Here is a 21453-nt window from a genome sequence, read left to right as displayed (position 1 = left end):
GTGCCGAGTGGCCATTTCCTTCCTCCTGACAATTTCTGATTGGCAGAATTTTTAAAAGCACGAATCGAGTGCATCTCTAGAGGATTAGGATGGGTGAAGAAAACCCAATCCCCAGAGGTTATGTACTGTGTAATTCCAGCTACATAACACTTCTGTCACGTACGATTAGAGTGGGGGCGCGGGTCAGGGGCTTGCCAGGGGCGTGCGGCTGAGACTGGGGTGGGGCGGACGAGGGACGTGGGTGTGGGTATCACAGGTCAACACAAGCATCCCTGTGGTTCTGAAGCCGCTCGGTCTCTTGACTGTTGTGGTGACACAGGAACCTTCACAGGTGATGGAGCTGTACATGCACGCGCACACGCACGCACACACCCACGCGCACACCCACACCCACGCGCACACACACGCGCACGCACGCACACCCACGTGCACACACGCACCAGGAAAACCCGACAGGACGGGTGGATTGTGCGAGTGTCAGCATCCTGGTTGTCACGGTGGGAGAAGAGCCCAGGGCCTGTGTTCTTTCTCACTCTACTGCGGCTCAATCTAAAACAACCTCCGCCGCCATGGTGACTTACAAACCAAAATCAAAGAAAGCATTTACCATTTTCCGAAAGCGACAAGCAACAGAAGGGTGGACAGTTTATGGACACACACCCGTGTGGGAAGTGTCACTCACCCCAGAAATGGGCTGACGAGCTGGAGGAGCTCGGAGCCGGACACGAGCTCCTGGTTGAAGAGCGCGATGCAGCGGAGGAAGTTCTCGTAGACCTCCTGGCTCTTCAGCACCCTGCGAACCTGCGGGGAGAGGGAACGAGGGGGCCCTGGAGGGCCAGGCTGACCTGCACTCTCCCCACCCTTCGGCTCAGACATCACTAGGTGAACAAGGAGTCATCGATGCATGTGCTCTCAAGTGACCGGATGTGGCCGGCAGGACAAGGGTCTCCAGGCAACTAATCCTTAGCTTGGAGGGTATGTGCACGGGACCAACTTGCTGGCTCCTGCCACCGACCCTTGCTTTCGAAAAAAGCTTCGGGGGAGGCCAACGTGTGTCTTCAAACCTGCGTGGGCTCTGAGCTCCGCCACCTCCTGCCCGCACCGCCTCCCACCGTGCAAGCTGGGTGCCAGCCCTTCTCCCCGGCCTGCCCTAGCAGCTGCCCACCCTACCGGCGCCCTTTCCAGAGGCTCCCGTCCTGCACACCCGAGCTGGGTGAGGCTGGCCTCGACGGCTCACCTTGTCAAAGAAGGAAAACTCCTGCAGAGTGCCGTACTTCCCCACGGCAGCGATGGACAGGTCTTTGGTACCTCGGAGTTTCATTTTCTTCTGTGGAGAGAAATTCTGTGCTGTGACTTTGTCAGAGTCACAGCGTCACCGACGCTGAGCTCTCCCGACAGCAGCTGTCACGAGGGGCTGGATGGGGTCTGCCCAGGACCCCTGTGGAGGAAATCTCAGGACCACCCACCTCGGCCTCCGCGGCCTAGTGAAGGGCAACAGTCACAGCTGCTCCACCCACGATCGGGGCTCTAAATTTCGGCAGTTTAGGGCTTTTGGTAACAGGCAGGAGCATCACAAAATTGGAATAACAAGGGAGATGTACCCCTGGATGCAGTATCAGAGACCTCTCCCGCCTGTTTTGTCCTGTGGCTGTGATGGTGGTGGCAAGGGGACAGAAAGAAGATGATCCTAGAAAAGCCTGGGCTTTAATCTCTGTGAACACTTTTGTCTCTAAGCTGGACTTAGACCAGAACTTGGCTGTACTCTTGGGGCATCGAGGACCTTACAAAACCATCTCCCAATGTGGGGATATGTCTAGAGGACACAGTAGCCAGCTGGAAAGGGTCCCACCGGGCAAACCTGAGACAGTTTAGATGCCAAGATGAACAATAAAAGTCACGAATTACAACCCAGAGTCCCTGTTGATGTAGGTAACCCAGGAAAGGGAAATGAAGGAAAAGCTCTTCCTTACAGCAGAAAGCCAACTAGTAAACGCACAAAAAATGATGGAATTAGAAAATCACGAGGATGGGTGATGAGTGCAACAGGAGCTGGATCTCAGCCCCTCTCACCCTTCAACAGGGCTCCTTGCGCAGTGACCAACCTGCACAACTGCACATGGTGGCCCTGCCCATGAAAGAGCCACCATGGCGAAAAGGAGCGGACCTGGCAGTACCTCCTGTTCCTACAGGAAGAGGTAACACTCCTCATAACAGTCCTGTGAGCCACGGGTAATGGGTGAACAGCCACCTTAGAGGTGAGCCCACCTCCTAAGGTCCCACGGCTGGTGAATTCCAGTGAGACCAGGGTCCAGACTCCGCGCATGCCCCGGGCCTGTGGCTTAGAGCCTCTGCCATGGCTCCCTAGGTCGTCCACAGGGAGGCCCAGGTTGCTGGGTGTCTGTGTAGGCGGGTATCTATGCACACAGCTGATGGTTACCTTGGCTGGTGCGGACACCGGACGGAGGAGCGAGGGCCGAGAGCGCTTTTTGCTGTGTTCCAGGTTCTTCTCATGCTCACTCTTCTGGACGCTGTTCATTTCACAGGGCCCATTTCCTGTGAACTAAAAACGCAAACCGGGGCGGTGATTCATGCTGGAGAGATACAGCGGGGACCCTCAGTACGCGGTCTTGGTGTGTGTGGGTGTGTGGAACCACCTTGGGCTCAGCCCACGGCCCCCTTCCACACGCGAGGAGACTCTAGCTCCTGAGGTGCCCGTGTTTACCAGGGGAGAGACCCGCGTACCCAGATTATCATAATCTTAACATCGTGAAGGTGGGAGAAGGCACACGGAAGGCCGCGACGGATGAGGGTCCTGCTAGGGAAGGAGGGCACAGTAGTGCGACACCAGTGTTGGGCTTTGGTGTGCAGGGCTCACCCGACAGACCACTGATAACAGGAGTCTGCCTGCATGCTTGCGTGCCCCACAGAAAGCATTGAATGCAGGGGAGTGGCAGGCACAAAGCCCTGGCAGCAAGAAACAGCCGACGGCCACCAGGTCACTTGGCAGGCCTTCCAGCCAAGTCTGTGTTCTTTTCTACGAATGGAAAAACAGGTCTTGAGGACTGTCATCCTCCCTCACTGGTTCTCCCAGGCTCTACGCTTCAGATGGGAATGGCCATCACAAGTGGGGTATCTGCAGGGTGTTGGCAATATTTATGAGGAACAGTTCTGGATGAACAGTTCAGGACTGGCATTTATGCTAATGTGCCAGAAAGCTGAGCAGACACGGGGAAGACAGACAGACCTTGGGTTCTCTGCAAGATGTGTGCTGGGCCAGGGAGGTACCTCGCAAGTCACCCCACCACCAGACCTGGGATGTGGAGATGCCACCTGAAGGGAGTACTGCTGGCCTGAGGTGTGGGCTGGGTTAGTCGTGGTGTATCCAAGTGAAACAGCCAGAACTACCGGATACCAGTGAGCTAGCTCTGTGTCCTCTGCTCCCCTGCTGGGGACAGGCATACCTGATACATTCTTAAGGAATGAGAAAAAAACCCAAGGGGCAGAATAAACAGGATACCATTTAGCTTTTCTTAAAGGATAAACACTTGTTTGTCCCTGTGTAGGAAATTTCTGGAAAAATACATGGTCTAAGACACTTGAGAGTACCTTAACTCTGAAGAGAGCAACCAGGAAACTGAGACAAGGAAGGGGAAGTTTACTTTTCACACCTAATGTTCTAACTAGTGCTTGATTTTCTCACGAACGGGCATGATTTTTATGATAATGATTACAATGGTAATATTAAAGACCTATCATTTAACTATATGCAAAACCTGGCCCTTAGGGGATTATGCTTCTCTGGAGAACATTCTTCTGAAGATTCAGAGCTACTCTAAGAACCTTAAGTGGAAACACCTTCAACTATTCCATTTTGTAGATGCCGGAACGGGTGCAGGCACCAACCCCTAAAGGAGGCGGCCAGGTGACACTGTGAGGTGCTGAGGGGACCAGGGGCCTCCCAGGGAGACAGACCCACTGCCGGCCCAGCCACGATTCCCCAGCTGGAAGGTAAGCCTAGTCTTACCCAGTGTCCTTAACACTTCAGACAGCACTTACTTTTTATAGTTATGTGTCCCCATTTGTGAACATGTGAGCGAGATGGACCCTTAAAGACCCTCAGAGTAGGGGCTGACATATTCACCATGCTCAGCCCCCTTTTGTAAATAAAGTTTTATTGGCACATAACCATGCCCACTGGTTGACATACCATCCAAAGCTGCTTTCCCAGGTCTTTGTGATAGAGACCCACTGGCCTGCAAAGCTTAAGACACTTACTATCAGGCCCTTCACAAAAAAAAAGTTTGTCGACTCTGACTTAGCCCAAGTGGTCACGTTTAATTAGAACAGTATCAAATTTCATCTTTGGTTTCTTGTTCCTGCTGTTTTAATAGAAATTCAAAATTTAATATAAAGGATGGTGAAGATAAAGATCAAATTATACAACAGATTCTATGTGGGTGTTTTTAGTAATTTTTAAAAAACTGATTCAATCGCTTAAACTGTACAAGACGCTCTAATCAATAAGCCCTGCTGAACTGATAACGAATGCTATTTCCAGAAACTGTGAGGGAGATGCTTACTCTCCAGGGCGGGCTTTGTCCAGGTCCAGCTTCGTAAGTGCTGAGTGGTGCCCAGCAGGGGGCGCAGCGACCACAGCAATCAGAGGACGGGGGCTCCACTGCCCCCTGCAGCCCGCCCAGCACCAAGTCACCGACACCAAGAGGAGGGAACTAATGAAGGCTGTCCTTGCGGCAGGCCTGCAGAGCCCCACAGCCTGCTTATCAGTTCCCCAGCCTCTGCCGTGCCCTGCCCCCCACAGCTGTAGCAGAAGGGGCTCCACTCACAGCCCCTCACCCAGGCCAAGCACTTTGCTGAGGAACCTTCCAGAGTAAGGCTTAGGGGGAGACATCCTCATGGCCGCTTCCTAGAGGAGGAACTCAGGTTCGGAGGAGGTGACCTGCCAGGGCCCTTCAACCGTGTGCCCTTGGTCCAGCTCCTGTCCAGGCAGGGCTGCTCTCTCCAGCCTCCTTGGGGTGTAGAGAAAGGGCACGTCCCTGGCCCCTTGATCTCTGCCAGAGCGGGAAAAGCTGGCCTGGGACTCAGCCAGGCCTTCCTTCCAAGGGGGATTGTGGGAGGGTGGAAGAGGGCTGCCCCGTCTCCTGTGCTGCCCCCAGCGAGGGCAGGGTTCAGGGAAAGAGCTGCCATCAGAGAGGCTGGAGCCGAGATGTAAGAGGCAGATCCAAGAGGATGACAGCGGACCAAGGACAGAGGATGACCAAGCGGGCCACACAAGGGGGCGAGTCAGGGCCAGCCAGCACGCGGCAGCGCGCAGCCCCAGCTCCTGGGACCTGGAGGCCCAAGTGCCCGCAACTGCGCCTCAGGCCGCACCCACACAAGGGTGCGCAGCGGGCAGGAGGCAGTGAGATTCCTCTGCTCCTCGTCTGTGTGGCCCCTGGAGCCAGTTAGGAGGCTCTCTGGCAAGCAGAGAAAGAAATGAAAGTGATGCCAGGACAGCACAGGACATTATTTGGGAAAAGGGCGCCAAGCCCAAGGAGGGACGCTGTGCTTCGGGGGGGGGGGCAGTGGCAGCTGAGAGTGGACGTGAGGGTGGGGACACGAGGAGGTGGGCTCAGCTGGGAGCAAAGCCGTCCTTGGTGGAGGTGAGCTCCCTGTCCCCCGGGGAGGGGTCAGGAATCGCACACGAGGGCTTTGCCAGCCCTCCCCAGGTACTCCTCAGGGGCCTCCCGCAGGCAGCAGGCCAGTGGGCCCGGAGGAGGCAGAGGAAGGCCCCGCCGCCTGGGTGGACACTCGGGGCGGGCAGGGTGGCGGGCGACATTGGCACTGGGAGGGGGCAGGGACAATCCATCTGGATCCTCTGCCTGCTTTTCCTCAACAGTCAGAGCTGTTCTTCTGGAGCACTGCACACGTGCTGGGCCGAGCGCGAAGCACTTAGATGACGGCTCGCCAAGGCTGAGTAGGAGGGCCTCCATCGCCATGTGAGACAGAAGGCAACCAGGCCCGGGAAGTGAGTGACGTGGTTGGCTCAAGCCCTCCTGAGCACCTGAGGACGCAGAGTGAGTGTCCTGGCCCAGGCTGTGTGCTCCCGGGGCTCTGCCTAGCCCTCCAGCCCCTAAGGACACCCAGAGCTCCAGGCAGGGTGAAGGATGGGCGACAGCTCCAGGACCTGACGTCAACCCCGCAGAGAGGCACAGAGCTTCTCTGACTTTGAGTCAGGAAGTGTTTCTGGGTGGCATTCCGACTCTGAGGCGGCACTCATGCACACTGGAAGGTCACGTGATTCTTGATGGTACCCAAACCCAGACTCCTGCACCCACCCCACCAAGCCCCTCCCGCTTCGATACTGCTGCCCCCCCAGCCCTGCCCCCCACTGCAGCTTCACTTAGAAGCAGGACCCAGGAGAGGTGGTAGTGATGCACTTTGGTGGGGGGGGGGGTGAGGGGACCTCTTGTGTACACAGGCCCCAGGTCACCATCCTAAGCAGAGAGGAACAAAAAGAGGAAAAGGAACAGTCAACAAACGAGGAACAGAAGGGTATTTCTTCAGTCGGATTAAGGGGTGTTTATGAAAAGCCCACAGCTCCTGGCACACTCGGGTGGAAGATGGAAGGCTTCTCCTCTAAGATCAGGAACAAAACAAGGGTGCCTCCTCTCACCACTTCTACTCAGCTCAGTACTAGAGGCTCCACCACAGCAATCAGGCCAAGAAAAAGAACTAAAAGGCATTCAAACTGGAAAAGAAGAAGGAAAACTATCTCTATTAGCAGACGGCATGGTAACATGCATATAAAAAATCCTAGCGAATGTACCAAAACTATTAAAGCTGGTAAACAGACTCAGCAAAGCAGCAGGACACACAACACACAATCAACACACAAAAATCAGTGGTATTTGTATATACATACATGACGAACAATCCAAAAATGAAATTAAGAAAACAAGAATAAGATATTTAGAGATAAATTTAACTTAGGAGGTGCAAGACATGTACATCAAAAACCACAAAAAGTTGCTCAAAGAAATTAAAGAAGTTTTTTTTTTTTTTTAAAGAAAGGGGGTAACTTTTTTTTTTTTTTTAAAGATTTTATTTATTTATTTGACAGAGAGACAGCCAGCGAGAGAGGGAACACAAGCAGGGGGAGTGGGAGAGGAAGAAGCAGGCTCATAGCAGAGGAGCCTGATGTGGGGCTCGATCCCATGATGCCGGGATCACGCCCTGAGCCAAAGGCAGATGCCCAATGACTGTGCTACCCAGGCACCCCTAAAGAAGATTTAAATAAATGGAAAGATGCCTCATGTTCACAGATCAGAAGACTTAACATTATCAAGATGGCAACATTCCCCAAAGCAATCTAAAGATTCAGTGCAATCCCTATCAAAATCCCAATGACTTTTTTCCCCTTTTTTTTGCAGAAATGGAAAAGCTGATCTTCAAATTTATATGGCATTCTGTGAGGCCCTGACTAGACAAAATAATCTTGAAAAAGAACACTATTCAAATCACTTCATTTCAGACTTAAAACAAAGTTACAGTAGTCAAGGCAGTGTGGTGCTGGCCTAAGAAGAGACGCGGGAATCAGTGGACTGGAACAAACAGTCCAGAAACAAATCCATACAACTATGGTCAACCGGTTTTCAACAGGGTGCCAGAACCATTCAATGGAAACAGAAAAGTCGCTTCAATAAACAGTGCCGGGAAAACTCGATCTCCACTTGCAAAAGAATGATGATGGATCCCTACCTCACACCATATACAAGAAAAACTAACTCAAAATGCATCAATGACCTAACTATGAAAGCTAAAATTATAAAAACTTTTAGAGGAAAATACAGGGAGAAACCTACCTGTCCTCAGATCTGGTATAGATTCTGAGACACAAAAGGCATGAGCAACAAAAGAAACAATAGATAAATGGATTTGATCAGAACTAAAAACGTGTGCATTAAAGGACACTAACAAGGGGTGCCTGGGAGACTCAAGTCGTTAAGCATCTGCCTTCAGCTCAGGTCATGATCCCAGGGTCCTGGGATTGAGCCCCGCATCGGGCTCCCTGCTCAGCGGGAAGCCTCCTTCTCCCTCTCACACTCTCCCTGCTTGTGTTCCCTCTCTCACGGTGTCTCTGTCAAATAAATAAAATCTTTTAAAAAAATAAAAATAAAGGACACTAACAAGAAAGTGAAAAGACGACCTGCAAAAAGGAGAAAAATTTTTAATAAGGGCTGAGTATCCAGAATATATATATATATAAAGAACCCTTACAGCTCAATAATAGAGACAAACTAAAAAACGGGCAAAGGATTTAGTTCTCCAAAGAAGGTATACAAATGGCCAACAGGCACACCAGACGGTCAATATCATTAGTCACCAGGGAAATGGAAATCAAAACCATGATGAGGTACAACTTCACAATGACTGCGGTAATTTAAAAACAAAACAAGACACCAGGTGTTGGTAACAATGTGAAGCACACGGCTAGTGAGAACAGAAGATGGTGCAGCTGCTGTGAAGAGAGTCTGGCAGTTCCTCAAAAAGTGAAACAGTCACTGTATGACTCGGCAATTCCACTCCTGGGTACAGACCCCGAAAAACTGAAAACAGGGACTCGAACAAATCCTCCTGCGCCCATGTCCACAGCAGCATCATTCACGATCACCAAAAAGAAACCACCCAAATGTCCACTAACGGATGGCTGGATAAGCAAAATGTGGTCTGTCCACACAACGGAGTATGACTTGGCCACAGAAAGGGATGAAGCACCGATGCGCACTGTGACATGGATGAACCACGAAAACATGCTGCGCGAGACCCAGACACTAAAGGCCACAGGGTGTAGGATCCCATTCACATGAAATGTGCAGAACAGATCCATCTCCAGAGACAGATGCAGGTGCGTGGGTGCCAGGGTGAGGGGGAATGGGGAGTGACTGCTCACGGGGACGGGGTCTCCTCTGTGGTGATGAGAATGTTCTGGAACTAGATAGAAGTGCTGGCTGCACAACACTGTGAATGTACCAAATGCCACTGAACGGTATACTTTAAATGGTGCATTTAATGTTATGTGAATTTTACTTCAATTTTTAAGAAAGCCTTATGTTCATAGAAAATACAACGAAAAGAGGATATGGAAAGTGCAACCCAGCAGGCCTCAGGCCATGACGGGGTGACCAAGGGTGATGATGCAGTCCGCACCCCCAACCTCCCCATCTCAGGCCCCTCCTCACCCTCTCTGCCCTCTGCCCCCACTCCGCAGTCACTGCCAAGCCTCAGACTGCCCCCACTGGCACCTTCCCATAGGTACTGGTTACAAGCAGTTCTCCACAGCAGGATGCTCTCCACCTCCCAACAGGGTCCCAGCTGAGGAGGTGGCCCTTGGGCCAGGGTGGGCACTCCGTACTCACCAGAGACCGCTTGGCTTCAGGCAGGAACTGTCCAAACTCGGACAGCAGGTCCTCCTGGCCCCGGAAGAGGTTGGCCACCTCGGTAAACACCTCCTCTTCAGACATGCCGCGGAATGGCCGGCCCTTTGTGCTTAGCTGCTCCTTCTGCCGATTTTCAGGAAAGGGAAAATGAGTCGTTAGCCAAGGAATGAGGCACCCCAGGCTGTGACATTCAGGTATCCCACTGGGGAGGGGACAGAAGGATGACTCACGAAACAGAGAACCGCCGGGCAGAGCCCATGCCCGCCGCCACTGGGAGAAAGGGACCCAGTCCACCACCCTGCTAACAACTCGGGGTGCCCTGCATGCTTCTGTCCTCGTCCCACCCCACAACAGAACCCAAGCCCTGGCCAGGGATGGGGCTTACATGGGGGTGGGAGGGGATGTGGGCAGGGACACAGTCATGGAATGATCTGGCCTCAGTCTTTGCGTGTCCTCAACCAGAGGCAGGGGAAGTACATGGTCAGTGACGAACCCACTGCCCTCACAAGGGCAAAGGGGGCCCTTTATGCTGGACAGGGGGCGGGGAGTGGGGAGCTGGCACTGGGCCTTGGAAACAGGAAACAGGGTGACGAGGGAAGGAAAGGCACTACCGGGACAAGGGACCTGGCCACCCAGAGTCAGAAAGACCCCAAGAGTTCAAGGAAGATGGCCTAATCCAGAGCTTAAAGCAACAAGATGAGGACTGAAGGGGACCCGGGTCGGGACGGCAGGAAGTCAGGATGGCCATTAGAAATACATCCCTGTCAACTTTACCCCCGAGAATGTGGCAGAGCAAGAGGTGGCGGTACTGGGGCTCTCCCAAAGCACACAGCTCGAGATTCCCACTCCGTGGCTGGAAAGGGCATGAGACGACCCCTCAAGAGCCCTTGATGTCTCCCTCCCCTTCCCTCAGGTCCCCTGAAGCTGGTGGTCTGCTCTGACCCCCAGGACTTTGCACAGGCTGTTTCCAGCACTGAGAAAGTCCACCCTTTGTCTATACTCATTTGCCTGATGGTTCTGACTGATTTCTCAGGATTCAAGCTGAATAGGCCCTTCCTGACAACCCCATCCACCAGCCCCCAGTCGGGGCTGGCAACCGTGAACCCAGACAGACTTCTACACGCTTCCCTCTTTCCCACCCCATCCATCTCTAAGTCTCTTCCACATCCCAACTGAACTAAGCAGCAGCCATTCATCTCTGCTGCTCCGCTGCCTGGCCCAGGGCCCACTTGTAATCCACTTGTAATCAGCATCAACAGAGAGGAGCTGTGTTGTCAAAACACTAGCGAAGCCGTCTTATAAAAAGAAGACCATCTTCTCAGGTTCTTTCTAAATCCCTGTACTGTGAGTTTCCTAGCACTTCTTGGGATGCACAGGTGCCTCAAGGAGCAAATGAAAACCCTAACAAAACCAAACTCCGACAGGTATCTGGATGCCCATGTTCACAGCAGCATTATTCACAGGAGCCAAAAACATGGGAGCAACTCCGGTGTACAGGCATGGATGAACAGATAAACACAAGTGGTGCGTCCAGGCCATGGAATGTTCTCCAGCCTTAAACAGGAAGGAAGTTCTGACCCAGGCTACAACATGGATGACCCTCCGGGACATCACTGTGAGCCAAAGAAGTCAGACACAAAAGGACAAGTACTATATTATAGGAGGTCCCTCGAGCTGTCGAATTCACAGAGACAGGAAGTACGACAGCGGGAGCCGAGGCTGGGGGAGGGGCTGCGGGAGTTACTGCTCAATGGGGACAGAGTCTCAGTTCTGCACGATGAACAAGCTCTGGGGACGGATGGCGGGAAAGGCTGCACGCATGAATGTACTTAATGCCACTGAACTGGACACTTAAGAAGGGTTAAAACGTAAGTTTTACGTTATGTATACTTTATTACAGTAAAAAGAAAAAGATTAATGCAAAGGAAAAAAAAAAAGGGAAAAAACGCATTGGAATTATACGGGATTTCATGAATTCCAGACCAGAAAATGCAGAAGCCTCAGATGCACCCTGAAAGCGGGACAGCACCACCTGCACCCACCCAGTGTGACATGGGGCCTCGTACCTGGTAAGTGTGCAGGATCTCCAGGAATGACCTATAGATCTCTGGGTGGTCTAGAAAACGCGTCTTAATCTTGTTCACGTAGCTGATGGCGTTGTTGAACTCCACAGAGTCCGACTCCAAGGGCACCTGCGGCTTGTCCTCCTTATACAGCATCTGTGGCTTGAAGTTCTCTGCACAGTCGCTGTGGCTGTGTGAATTCTCCTGCCAACAGCACGACAGTGAGTTACAGGCAGTCCCGACCCCGCGAACAGATGTGAGAAACGCCAGACAGAGCCACGGTCTGTTTGAGAGCAAGCGACACCCAGCAAGGAGCCAAAGTTTTTAAGGAGATGCAGGAGAACGTTCCTTGTGGGGAACTGGAGGGAGGGAAGCGGGGAGGGGGGGCTGGGGGGGGCACACACAGGCAGGTAACCCCTCCCTCACTGCGCCATGCGTCTGCCCCGTCCTCGGTGAGTCTCATGAACCCACCTCCCTCTGATCAAAAAGCATGAAAGTTTGACGAACACCCGACACCTTGAAAAATGAGCATGCAGGAGAAATAAACGTGAAGCGGGATCATCTAATCCCCTCTAGAGTGGAGTTTGGGGCTGTGTTTACAAAAGCCACCTTCCACATCTCCTGCCAGCCCATTTCAGCAAGACTGTTTTGAGGCGTGAAAGCACCTGCTGTCAGCAGCGCTGGGCAAGTGGGGACCCTGGAGGTGAGGGGGGCCCACCGCCCAGGTTGTCTAGGACCGTGGGACTCTTGCTGCTAAGCCGGGGGTAAGTCACTTAAGAGAAGAGACAGGCCCTGACCAGTCATCGTGCTTGCCCTCCATCTGTGTGCTTTTCTGTCCATACAAATAAAAATAGAAAATAGACACATACGTCTCTCTCCTAGAAACCCAGAACCCTGATTTGGGGTGGGACTGATCCCACCCCCCTGAAGGATGCGATGTTTATGTTTCTAAACTGAAATTTTATGCATGTCTGATGACTCCCCACAAACCACGACTGGGCGGTCAGGAGTGACCCCCGGCACCCTGCAGGTCCGACGCACACAGGGGCTGGTTCTTGAGCAGGTCAGGAACCCCCCAGCGCAGCTCCAGGTATCTGTCAGAGAACACCTTCTCAGCAAGTCTTCCAGAACGCGGGGCTCCAAACCAAAACGGCCTCTGTCTCCCAGCACTCCGAGCCCCTTTTTTGCTCTATTTTTCTCTGTGGCACATGTCACCTTCCGACACACACGTATTTTACTTATTTTATTGTCTGTCCACCCTTGACCAGATGGCAAATGCCCTGAGGGAAGACAGTCCACACTGTTCACTGCCATAGCCAAGTGCCTGGAACAGTGCTTGGAACAGAGTGGGCTCCAGCCAGTGTTGGGAATAATCAGATGAATGGATGAAGAACAGACAGCCTGGTGCTTCCATCCCCCTTGGCATGGGGCACCAACCATGGACCCGAAGACTCCAGCAGGATGGGGAATGCCGGGCACAAAGCTGCAGAGCTGTCATCAGGATAGACGCACTTGCTGGGCATGCTCGCTCTCACCGGGGTGGGTGTGTCCCACTCTGCTCGGGCTGCCATAACAAAACACCACAGACTGGGCAGCTTACACAACAGAAATTTATTTCCTCACAGTCCTGGAGGCTGAAGTCCACGATCAAGGTTTAGCAGAGGTGGTATCTCTGGAGGCGTCTTGGCTTGTGGGCGGCCGTCTTCTGTGTCCTCACGTGGTCGTCCCTCTGTGTGGGGGTCACTCCGCGTGTCCAAATGCCCTCTTCTTATAAGGACACCAGTCAGACTGGATTAGGGGACACGCTAAGGGCCTCATTTTACCTTAATGACCTCTGTAAAGGTCTCTAAAAACAGTCACATTCTGATGTACTGACAGTTAGGACTTCAACCGATGAACTGGGGTGGGGCGGGGGGTTGGGGAGAGGACACAATTCAGACCAAACTGTGGGTAAGAGGCAACTCTAGAAAAGTCTGAGCTGAGACAAGCAGAGACACAAGAGACCCACAGCAGCCACAATTCTAAATACCATCTCTCCCTGGCAGTGAGATGCTTCCTAAGGCCCTCTGGGGACTCTCTTACTGATTACCACAGGATCCAGGTGTGCTGGCCTGGCAGTGGAAGGAGCTAAAAGGAGCCAGGGAGGCGGGGAAGGGGGCAGCCTTGGAGCGGAGATCTGGTTCAGAGGAGGCTGTGGGCTCGTGGGAGCTCCGCACCACTCCTCAGGGGCATTTTCAAGCTCCATGTGCCCCTTCCCATGCCCTGGACTGAGGCGCGGGGACAAGATGGAGAAGCCTCTCAAGGCCAGGGCTTGGCAAGGAGGGCCAGACAGTAATGGTGCAGCTGCCGCTGCCAACAGCCTGATGGTTTTCCACAAGTTAAACGTCGTTACCACGTGACCCGGCCAGTCCACTTCCAGGTATCTACCCGAGAATCCGAGAATCGCGAACAGGTGTGCAAACGACCCAAACGTCTACCAAGCGGTAACGGATAAACGCACGTGGCGCATCCCTAGGACGACCTATTCCTCAGCTCTAGAAAGGAATGTAGCTCTGACACCATCATGCGGGGTGGGGAGGGGGCCAGACACAAGGAGTTACCCACGATTCCACCGAAACAAAACGAAACGTTCGGAACAGGCAAATCTGCAGAGACAAAGTGGATTAGTGGTTGCCAGGGGCTGGTGGGAGAGGAGAACTGTGAGATACGGTTTCTTTCTGGGGCGATAAAAATGTTCTGGAATTAGGGGGGAGTGGTTGTAAGATACTGTAAATACGTGCAAACCTGCTGAACTGTATACTTTAAATAGTTACAAAAAGTGAGTTTGTGTTAATATTGTCACAATTTAAGAACATTTATCTCTGGAAAATGTAAAAACCACTCTCCATACAAATACAAGCTGGCCAATCCCTGCTCTGAACCTTCCGGAACAATCCAGTTTCTTCTCTTTTGTGCCTGCCCTGGGCGGCCTCATCCAGGCACAGTCAGGTATACTCCTAGACACCAATGGGCAGCCCTGCACAGCCCACCTCTGAGTGGCCACACACAGCCCCCCTGGATACGTACGAGACACCTCATCCAGCAGCACATTCCAAACAGAGTGGCACCCCTGCCGTCCCCAGGCCTCCCTCACCCCAGCAGGTGCTGCCACCTTCACCCAGAGGCTGAGGCATCCTAGAATCTCCTTGGACTTCCCACTCTGACTCCCTGCCCCCCCCAGTCCGCATCATCACCCACTCTGCCTGGATCACCGGGGGGGGCGCCTCCCCGTCCACTTCTAGCACCACAGCTTTGGAACTCTCCACGGGTTCCCCCATGCTCCTGGCTCTCTCCCCCACCCTCTCCACTTTACCTCCCAACCCCACAGGCTCCCTGGGTGTTTCTCAAGCACAACCACTGATTGCCACCTCAGGCCTTGAGACCGGCCCGGGAAACCCCCATCCCGAGACACAGGCAGGGTTCCCGAGCTCTCACGCGGCCTCTGCCCACGGCCCCTCAAGCCCTGCCCCTGCCTTCACTCACTACAGCCCCTCACGTATTTCTCATCTGTCCACCCGCATCTCACGAGTCCCCCGCCTTGCCGTGTGAGAGCACCGAGCAGACTCTGAATAAACCCCAGCGCCTGGCACAGAGGAGGCCACCAACACCAGGTCTGTGCGTGACTAAGACACAAATATGAGAGGCGACCCACCAGGGACTCACTGAACTTCTAAATGACCCTCCCCGAGAGAGAACACGGCAGGCCTGCCTCTGAATGTAAAGGGTCACTTATCGTGCGAGCTCAAGGGTTAACCTTTACCTGTGTTCAAGCCGGCTGCTGTGCCAGCCGACCCTCAAGGGGCTCCCAGGAGGCAGGGGTGGCTCCGAACGGAGCCCGGGAGCTGAGATTCATCACCTTCCCACTGACACACGGTGTCTTGCTCCTCCAACACGTGCCTGGCACCGCCCCAGAACAGGGACACAGTCATGAACCGGACAAGGGTCCTGCCTGATCTGGGCTCAGTCGGCCAGGCGAGGCTGACCAAGACACACTGATTTCCAATTTCAAACCCTGGCTTTGCAATTTTACAATATACAAAATGGGGCGGTAAGAGTATGACCGGGGGGTGGGAGCAGAGGGCTCTCTGGGGAGTGATGTTACAACCAAGACCCGATGACCGGCTCCAACATGATGCTGACTCAGGAGGCTGTAGCCCCAGCAAGGGGACATTCTTCCCACCATGCTGCCGTGGCTTTCCTGGGGCCACATGCCCCACATCATGGCACATGTCTGTCTGTCTTCCTCTTAGACTTGTGTTCTCAGAAAGGCCCGTTCTGTCCCCCAGGAGGCACTTAGCGACGTGTGGAGACACTTCTAGGTTGTCACATGGTGGAGGGTGGAGGCCGGGGCTGCTGCTCAGCCCCGTAGAGGGCACAGGACAGCCTGCTCCAAGGGCTGTCCCAAGGGCAATAGGGCCAAGTCCGAGGAACCTGCACCAAGGGCTCCCCACAGCCTGGGACTCCCCTGCTTCCTCTTCCCCAGCAACTCAGAGCTACTCCCTCCCTGCCTGGAGTTGGCAGGACCCGCGAGGAGATGAGAAATGAAAAAAAAAAAAAACAACAATGAAGGTGAACCTCAAAATACGGAAGCTAGAAAAACCAGTAAAACAAAAAAATCACCGGGGCATGGCACATGGGGAGCCCTGAGAAGTTCTCAGGCTACTGTGGCCTCTCAAAGGACTCCAGGATGCCAACAGGCCCTCTCGTCTATGCCTGGCGGGAAGGAGCGCTGAAAAGCAGGGCAGGACACCCAGCAGGTCAATCGATGTGGACAGAAACGGAGTGGGCAGCGGAAGAAGGGGGCCCTAGACGTCGTGGTTTCGGGCTTTAGCAAGACCACAAAGCCGGGTTACATAGTAGCTGTGAAGTCAGGGGGAGACGAGGCCGGTCTGGTCTTGCTCTGTCCGCAGCACCTCTCCACGGAGGGAGCACAAGACCAAGGGCCTTGTGGCTACTGACCAGAAGGGCACCTCCAAGTGACCATGGTGTGGTTCGCACGGAGATCCAGCCGCACAAGCTGAGCTACTCCAACGGTCCAGGACTGAGAAAGGCGATTTCTACAACTAAGGTCTCCGACCTCCACTCTTTCTTAGGGAGTGATGGTCACGACACACCCGTGTTCAGATTCGTCTGAGCGCTCCCTGTGCACCGCTGCAAACGGGCCTGCTTTTCTTCCCAGCCCCAGCCATGATGGTTCCGCAGGTGAATCCGTGATGGCTCTTCATCGTCGGGAGCACTGAGCCCTCCAGCTGGATGGCCGCGCTCCATCTGTAAATGTGAAATGGAAGCAGCTCTCTGGAGTTCAGTGGCCACGCGCTTGCGAGTTCCTTTTCAAAACTGAGACGCTCTCCTCGGCTTTAATGAGGCAACATGCTGGTGGCAGAGCTTGCCTCGCATAGAGAGAAGGCAGAATTGACATGCGGGTCCCTCTCAGAGAGGGAGGTCACTGTCACACTGCCTCTGGCTGTTCTCCTTCCAAATGCGACTCCTGCGTTGATACAACACCGCAATCTCCTCCATCAGAGGCGGAACCAAAAGAAGGCTTTCTGGGGTAGATTTTTATATCCCCACTAAAACCCAAAGCCCTGCGGCAGAGACGGAAGAGGCTGAAAGAGCTGGTTCACGGAGACCAGGGGTTCTCAATGTTGGCAATGGGGCTCCCAGGAGTCAGCTGGCAATGTCTGGGGACGCTTTCGGCTGTCACCATGGGTGAGGGCCTCATGGGCGGAGTCAGGGATGCTGCTAAGGCATTACGGCAACGAGGCCAAGGTGGAGGAAAGGCAATGGCTACTTCATAAGAGTAAAGCTCACACAGGCTTTCGTTTCCTCAGGGGGTCTGGTGGGCTCAGGCAAGAAGGGACTGTAGGGACAGAGGCGGCAGCAAGCCACTACCAGAGACAGAAGGAACCAAGCCATAAGCCTGAGCTGAGCCAATGACCCTGCTGGCAATGAAATGCGGCCCAGCGACAACAAAATGGTTATTCCCACACGCAGCTCAACAGCTTTATTTTGTGGCTGGCACCTGGAATGATCAGAGAGAGCCCATGCCGGAGTACAAGTGCGGCCTGCCTGGTGCCCTCACGGGGAGAGCCTCAGGGTAAGAGCCTGGTGATGGTGGGTGGTTATTTTGACAGGACAGAGAACTATTAAGAGAATGCCCCCCTGACACAAACAACCATATCCTCTCTTCATCTGAATCCTCCAAATGGATCAATGGGGGATAAAAAGGCTGGCTGGGTAGGGATTTTGATCTGTTTTGACCTGTGCTAGAAGGGAGCAGCATGTCTAGAAAAAGACTGGAACTTCGCTGGCTTTCCAGCAACAAGATACACAAGACGGGCTGCCTAATCTGAGTACCTGGGTACCAGGGCACGCCGTGTTAGGGCCAGATCACTCCAGACCACCAAAGCCACATACCTGGCTGGACAGAGGCGACTGTATGTTTAACTTGCCGTTCTTGGGAATGTCTATTCTGTACCCGAGGGGAAGGAAAGCGTTGAATCCAACAATGAGGTCAGGGTGTTCGTGGAAGAGCTGCGACACGCGTCGGATGACTCCAGGCGTATCGATGCTAGAACGAAAAAGAATAAGAGTGGGCAGAACAGTCTGGGGAGCACCTGGAAAGCGAAATCTACTCCCAACTCGCTTGACAGTGCCACCCAATGAGCTTCTCGAAGGACAACAAAACACCCCGCAATGTGACCAGTGTGATTCAGCCAATGTGTTATGTGTCATCTACTTCCATGGTAACCAGGCTCGGGCTCCCTGTGCCCTCCTAGCGAGAACCACAGGACATTTGCATGGCACAGCTCCCCCAAAACACTCCGAGCACACACGCGCTCGGTTCTGAAAATGTCAGGAGGGCCAAGTGAAAGTCCAGGACTCCAAGAAGTGGCAGGAGGCCACATCCCTCTAAGCAACGTGATGAACTATGACACAGGTGCTGATCCCAGCAAGTGATGGCAAGGCATAAATACCAAAGGCCCTGCAAGTATGGGTTGCACAACAATGCCAGGGGTCTCCCTCAAGGCTATAGGGGGGCCCCCCTCAAGGCTTTAGCTTGTCTCTCCTGGAAGGAAACCAGGCTAGCCCTGCCACATTTCCTCAGAGGGGGGAAGCAGCCTGGTGGGGATGAGGCCATTGAGAATCTAAGAGTCAGAGTGCCCATGTTCTAGTCCTGACTGCCCCTAAGGTTCGTCTGGGCAAGCCCTGGCCCACTCTAAGCCTAAGCGAGCCTCCTGTCTGAGGATGGCATGATCTCCAGGTCCCCCATCTAGCTCTAACCCTCCTGTGTGCCTACAAAATCAGCCAATGTGTTTAAAACCCTTTCTATGTGCCAGCCCCCTTACGAAGCATTTTATGCGCATTACTGTCCAAAAGGGCTGGGACTAGGGTGCCGTTGGGTGAGGCACTCACCTTGGTGACAAGATTTAAGGGGGAGAGGGAGCCAAAACACTCAGTAATCAAGACAAATAACATTTTAATGTAGTGCTTAAAAAATTAATTTTAAAAAATCCTTGATGAACAAAATTCATTTAAAAATCAATCTGAGTAAAGACAGGACCGGACTCTCGTGCTTGCGGACTTCTCTCTTGCTCTCTCCTCACCCCATCCCTGCTCTCCTTCCAGGAATCCCCACAAGAGCTCCACAGGGGGCTACTCTCCACTCCCGTTTTTTAGAAGGAACTGAGGCTCTGAGAGGTTCCACGACCTGCGCAAGGTCATCCGACTGGGGCGGAGAGGCAGCCGGGATGGGGGGGTTCCCACCCCGCTCAGCCGGATAGCGGCCCAGGGCTGCCCCCCCCGGGGTGGGGAGGGGTCCCGCGGGTACCTCTGGCTTTTGAACTCCTTCATGATCTCCAGGAAGCCGTTGTAGGTGGCAGGGTCGCTGCCGAAGCGGATCTTCACCTGGTCCAGGTACGTGAGGGCGTCCTCCACCTGCGGGGAGGGGGAGGGTCCCGGTGGGCGGGGGTCGGCGGAGGAAGGGACTGAGGACAAGGGTCCCTGGCGGGGAGGGGGACGGGGCGAGCCTCCGAGGAGCCGAGGTAAGGGGTCAGGGGACTAGGGTCCGGGGCCGTGAGGAGAGGAGGCCGAGGCGGGGCCGGGCGGGGCCCGGGCTAGGGGCATCGGCTCCCGGGGGCCGGACGGGGGGGGCGGGGGCTTGATGATGTCGTGTGAGGGGCGTGGCTCCTTGAAGGACTTGCTCCGGGATCTTACTCCCAAAATTGAAAAGCTAACCAATGCCTTATATAGTGCGACTGAGCAAACCAAGTCCTGCCGTTTGCTTTTGTCCGGCTCCACTAGCGAACTCATAACGGTTTTCACATTTTTTAAAGTTGGAAAAATTTCAAAAGAGAAGGCTATTTCGTGACACGTGAAATTTCTGAAATTCAAATTTCAGTGCCTGTAAAATAAAATTTTACTGTTACACAGGCACACCCACTCGTGTACCTATCATCTGTAGCTACTTTTGCGCTACGACAGCAAGGTGAGTAGCTGTGACAGATCCTAGGATGTGCAGACTGTCATATATTTACTAAAAAATATTTGTGGACCCCTGCTTTATAGGGTTCATATGACAATGGGCCAGGGACACAAAGCACCACAGGGGGTCTTGCAAAGTGCGTTTTTGCTAACTGGCTGCTGACATAGTTCCCTTTCTCTCTTCACTTCCCTAGCCCTGATCGCATCATTTCCCCAGTGGACCAGTTCAGGAGTCTCTTAAGAAGAAAAATTATTAAATTTCTCTAATACTTACAGCCCATTAACAAGTCCTTGAAACAGGCAGAGTAACCTTCCTCTAGGGACTCAACTGCCTCAATGTTGATACTTTGTTAAGGCAAAAAGCAATCTTAGCCCGACCCCCAGGATCCTGTAAGTCTACTTAAACATATAAAAATTCCTTTGGAAACTTCCTTTGTCTCTAAACCCCCCAAGATACACGATGGCAATCATCCCCCAAGCATATGACTCACCGATATACACCTGAAGGGTCTCATGACTCAGGTTTTATTAGATGTAATAAATGACTTTCCCAGCAGTAGCTAGCCCCCTAAAGGTCCTGGAAACCTTGCGTCCAAAATTCCTTAGAGACTTACGCTATTCCTAACCCCCTCCCAACCTGAAAGTATATTATCGGCCACTCCTCATGACCTCGGGGCAGCTCTTTCTGGCCACGGTCCCATCCTGTGCTTTAATAAAATCAGCTTTTTGCACCAGAGACGTCTCTAGAGTTCTTTCTTGGCCGTCAGCTTCGAACCCTGTCCTTCCTACATCAGCAAGAACCTCGCTCTTACAAACCTTTTCTTGCAGAATTTTCCACCCACCTTCACTACCTCTGTGGAACCTCTGTCAGTGCCTGCCCAGCCTGGCTGCTTCCCGGCCCCATGCAACAGCAACATACCATTTCTCTTGTCAGAATCCCTGTCCTATTTCTTCATTACCCAGAAAACACCTACGCATCCTTCAGAACACAACCTTACGACCCCTCCTCTGCCTTCCCACCATCCCCTGTGCATCACCTTCTTTTTGCGCTCCCTCTCTGACACAAATCCCTGACATGGAGCCACACTGGTGAGCATTTATCAAATGAATGAACATTCAAGCAATGACCAAATGGCATCTCTCTTTTTTTGTATGTAAGGAAGTGCGGGAAAGCTAAGAACACCTTGGCAGGGAGGGCGTCATTTGCCAAACTCCGTGTCAGGATTAGAGTGATGAACAAAACAGGCAAGGCTTTTGCCCTCATAGAGGTTTCAGTGTTTCCAGAAAGACAGGGATCAAATAGTCACACACACGCACACACAATGAAGTTTAAACTGTAACAGATAGTTCAAAGAAAAGTACAAGTGTTAACACTTATTATATTCCAGTTACTGTGGCTGAGACCAAACCACCCCAAGATTTAGAGGATT

General features: G+C 53.1%; 1 protein-coding gene across 1 annotated transcript in view; it reads right to left on the bottom strand.

The window, feature by feature from the left end:
• Positions 1–19527, bottom strand: part of SIN3B (SIN3 transcription regulator family member B) — a 35587-nt gene extending 16060 nt beyond the window's left edge. Inside the window, exons 1-7 of the mRNA XM_034657997.1 lie at positions 19371–19527; positions 17957–18110; positions 11504–11704; positions 9417–9560; positions 2438–2560; positions 1238–1324; positions 683–801 (exon numbers count right to left, since the gene is read on the bottom strand). Of these exons, the coding sequence (XP_034513888.1) occupies positions 683–801; positions 1238–1324; positions 2438–2560; positions 9417–9560; positions 11504–11704; positions 17957–18110; positions 19371–19393 (851 nt within the window). The 5' untranslated portion in view covers positions 19394–19527. The remainder of the gene's footprint in view (positions 1–682; positions 802–1237; positions 1325–2437; positions 2561–9416; positions 9561–11503; positions 11705–17956; positions 18111–19370) is intronic.
• Between the last annotated feature and the right edge of the window lie 1926 nt (positions 19528–21453).

Source organism: Ailuropoda melanoleuca, chromosome 4 (genome assembly GCF_002007445.2).
Source record: "Ailuropoda melanoleuca isolate Jingjing chromosome 4, ASM200744v2, whole genome shotgun sequence".
NCBI lineage: Eukaryota > Metazoa > Chordata > Mammalia > Carnivora > Ursidae > Ailuropoda > Ailuropoda melanoleuca.
This window is presented reverse-complemented; position numbering and strand designations above follow the sequence as displayed.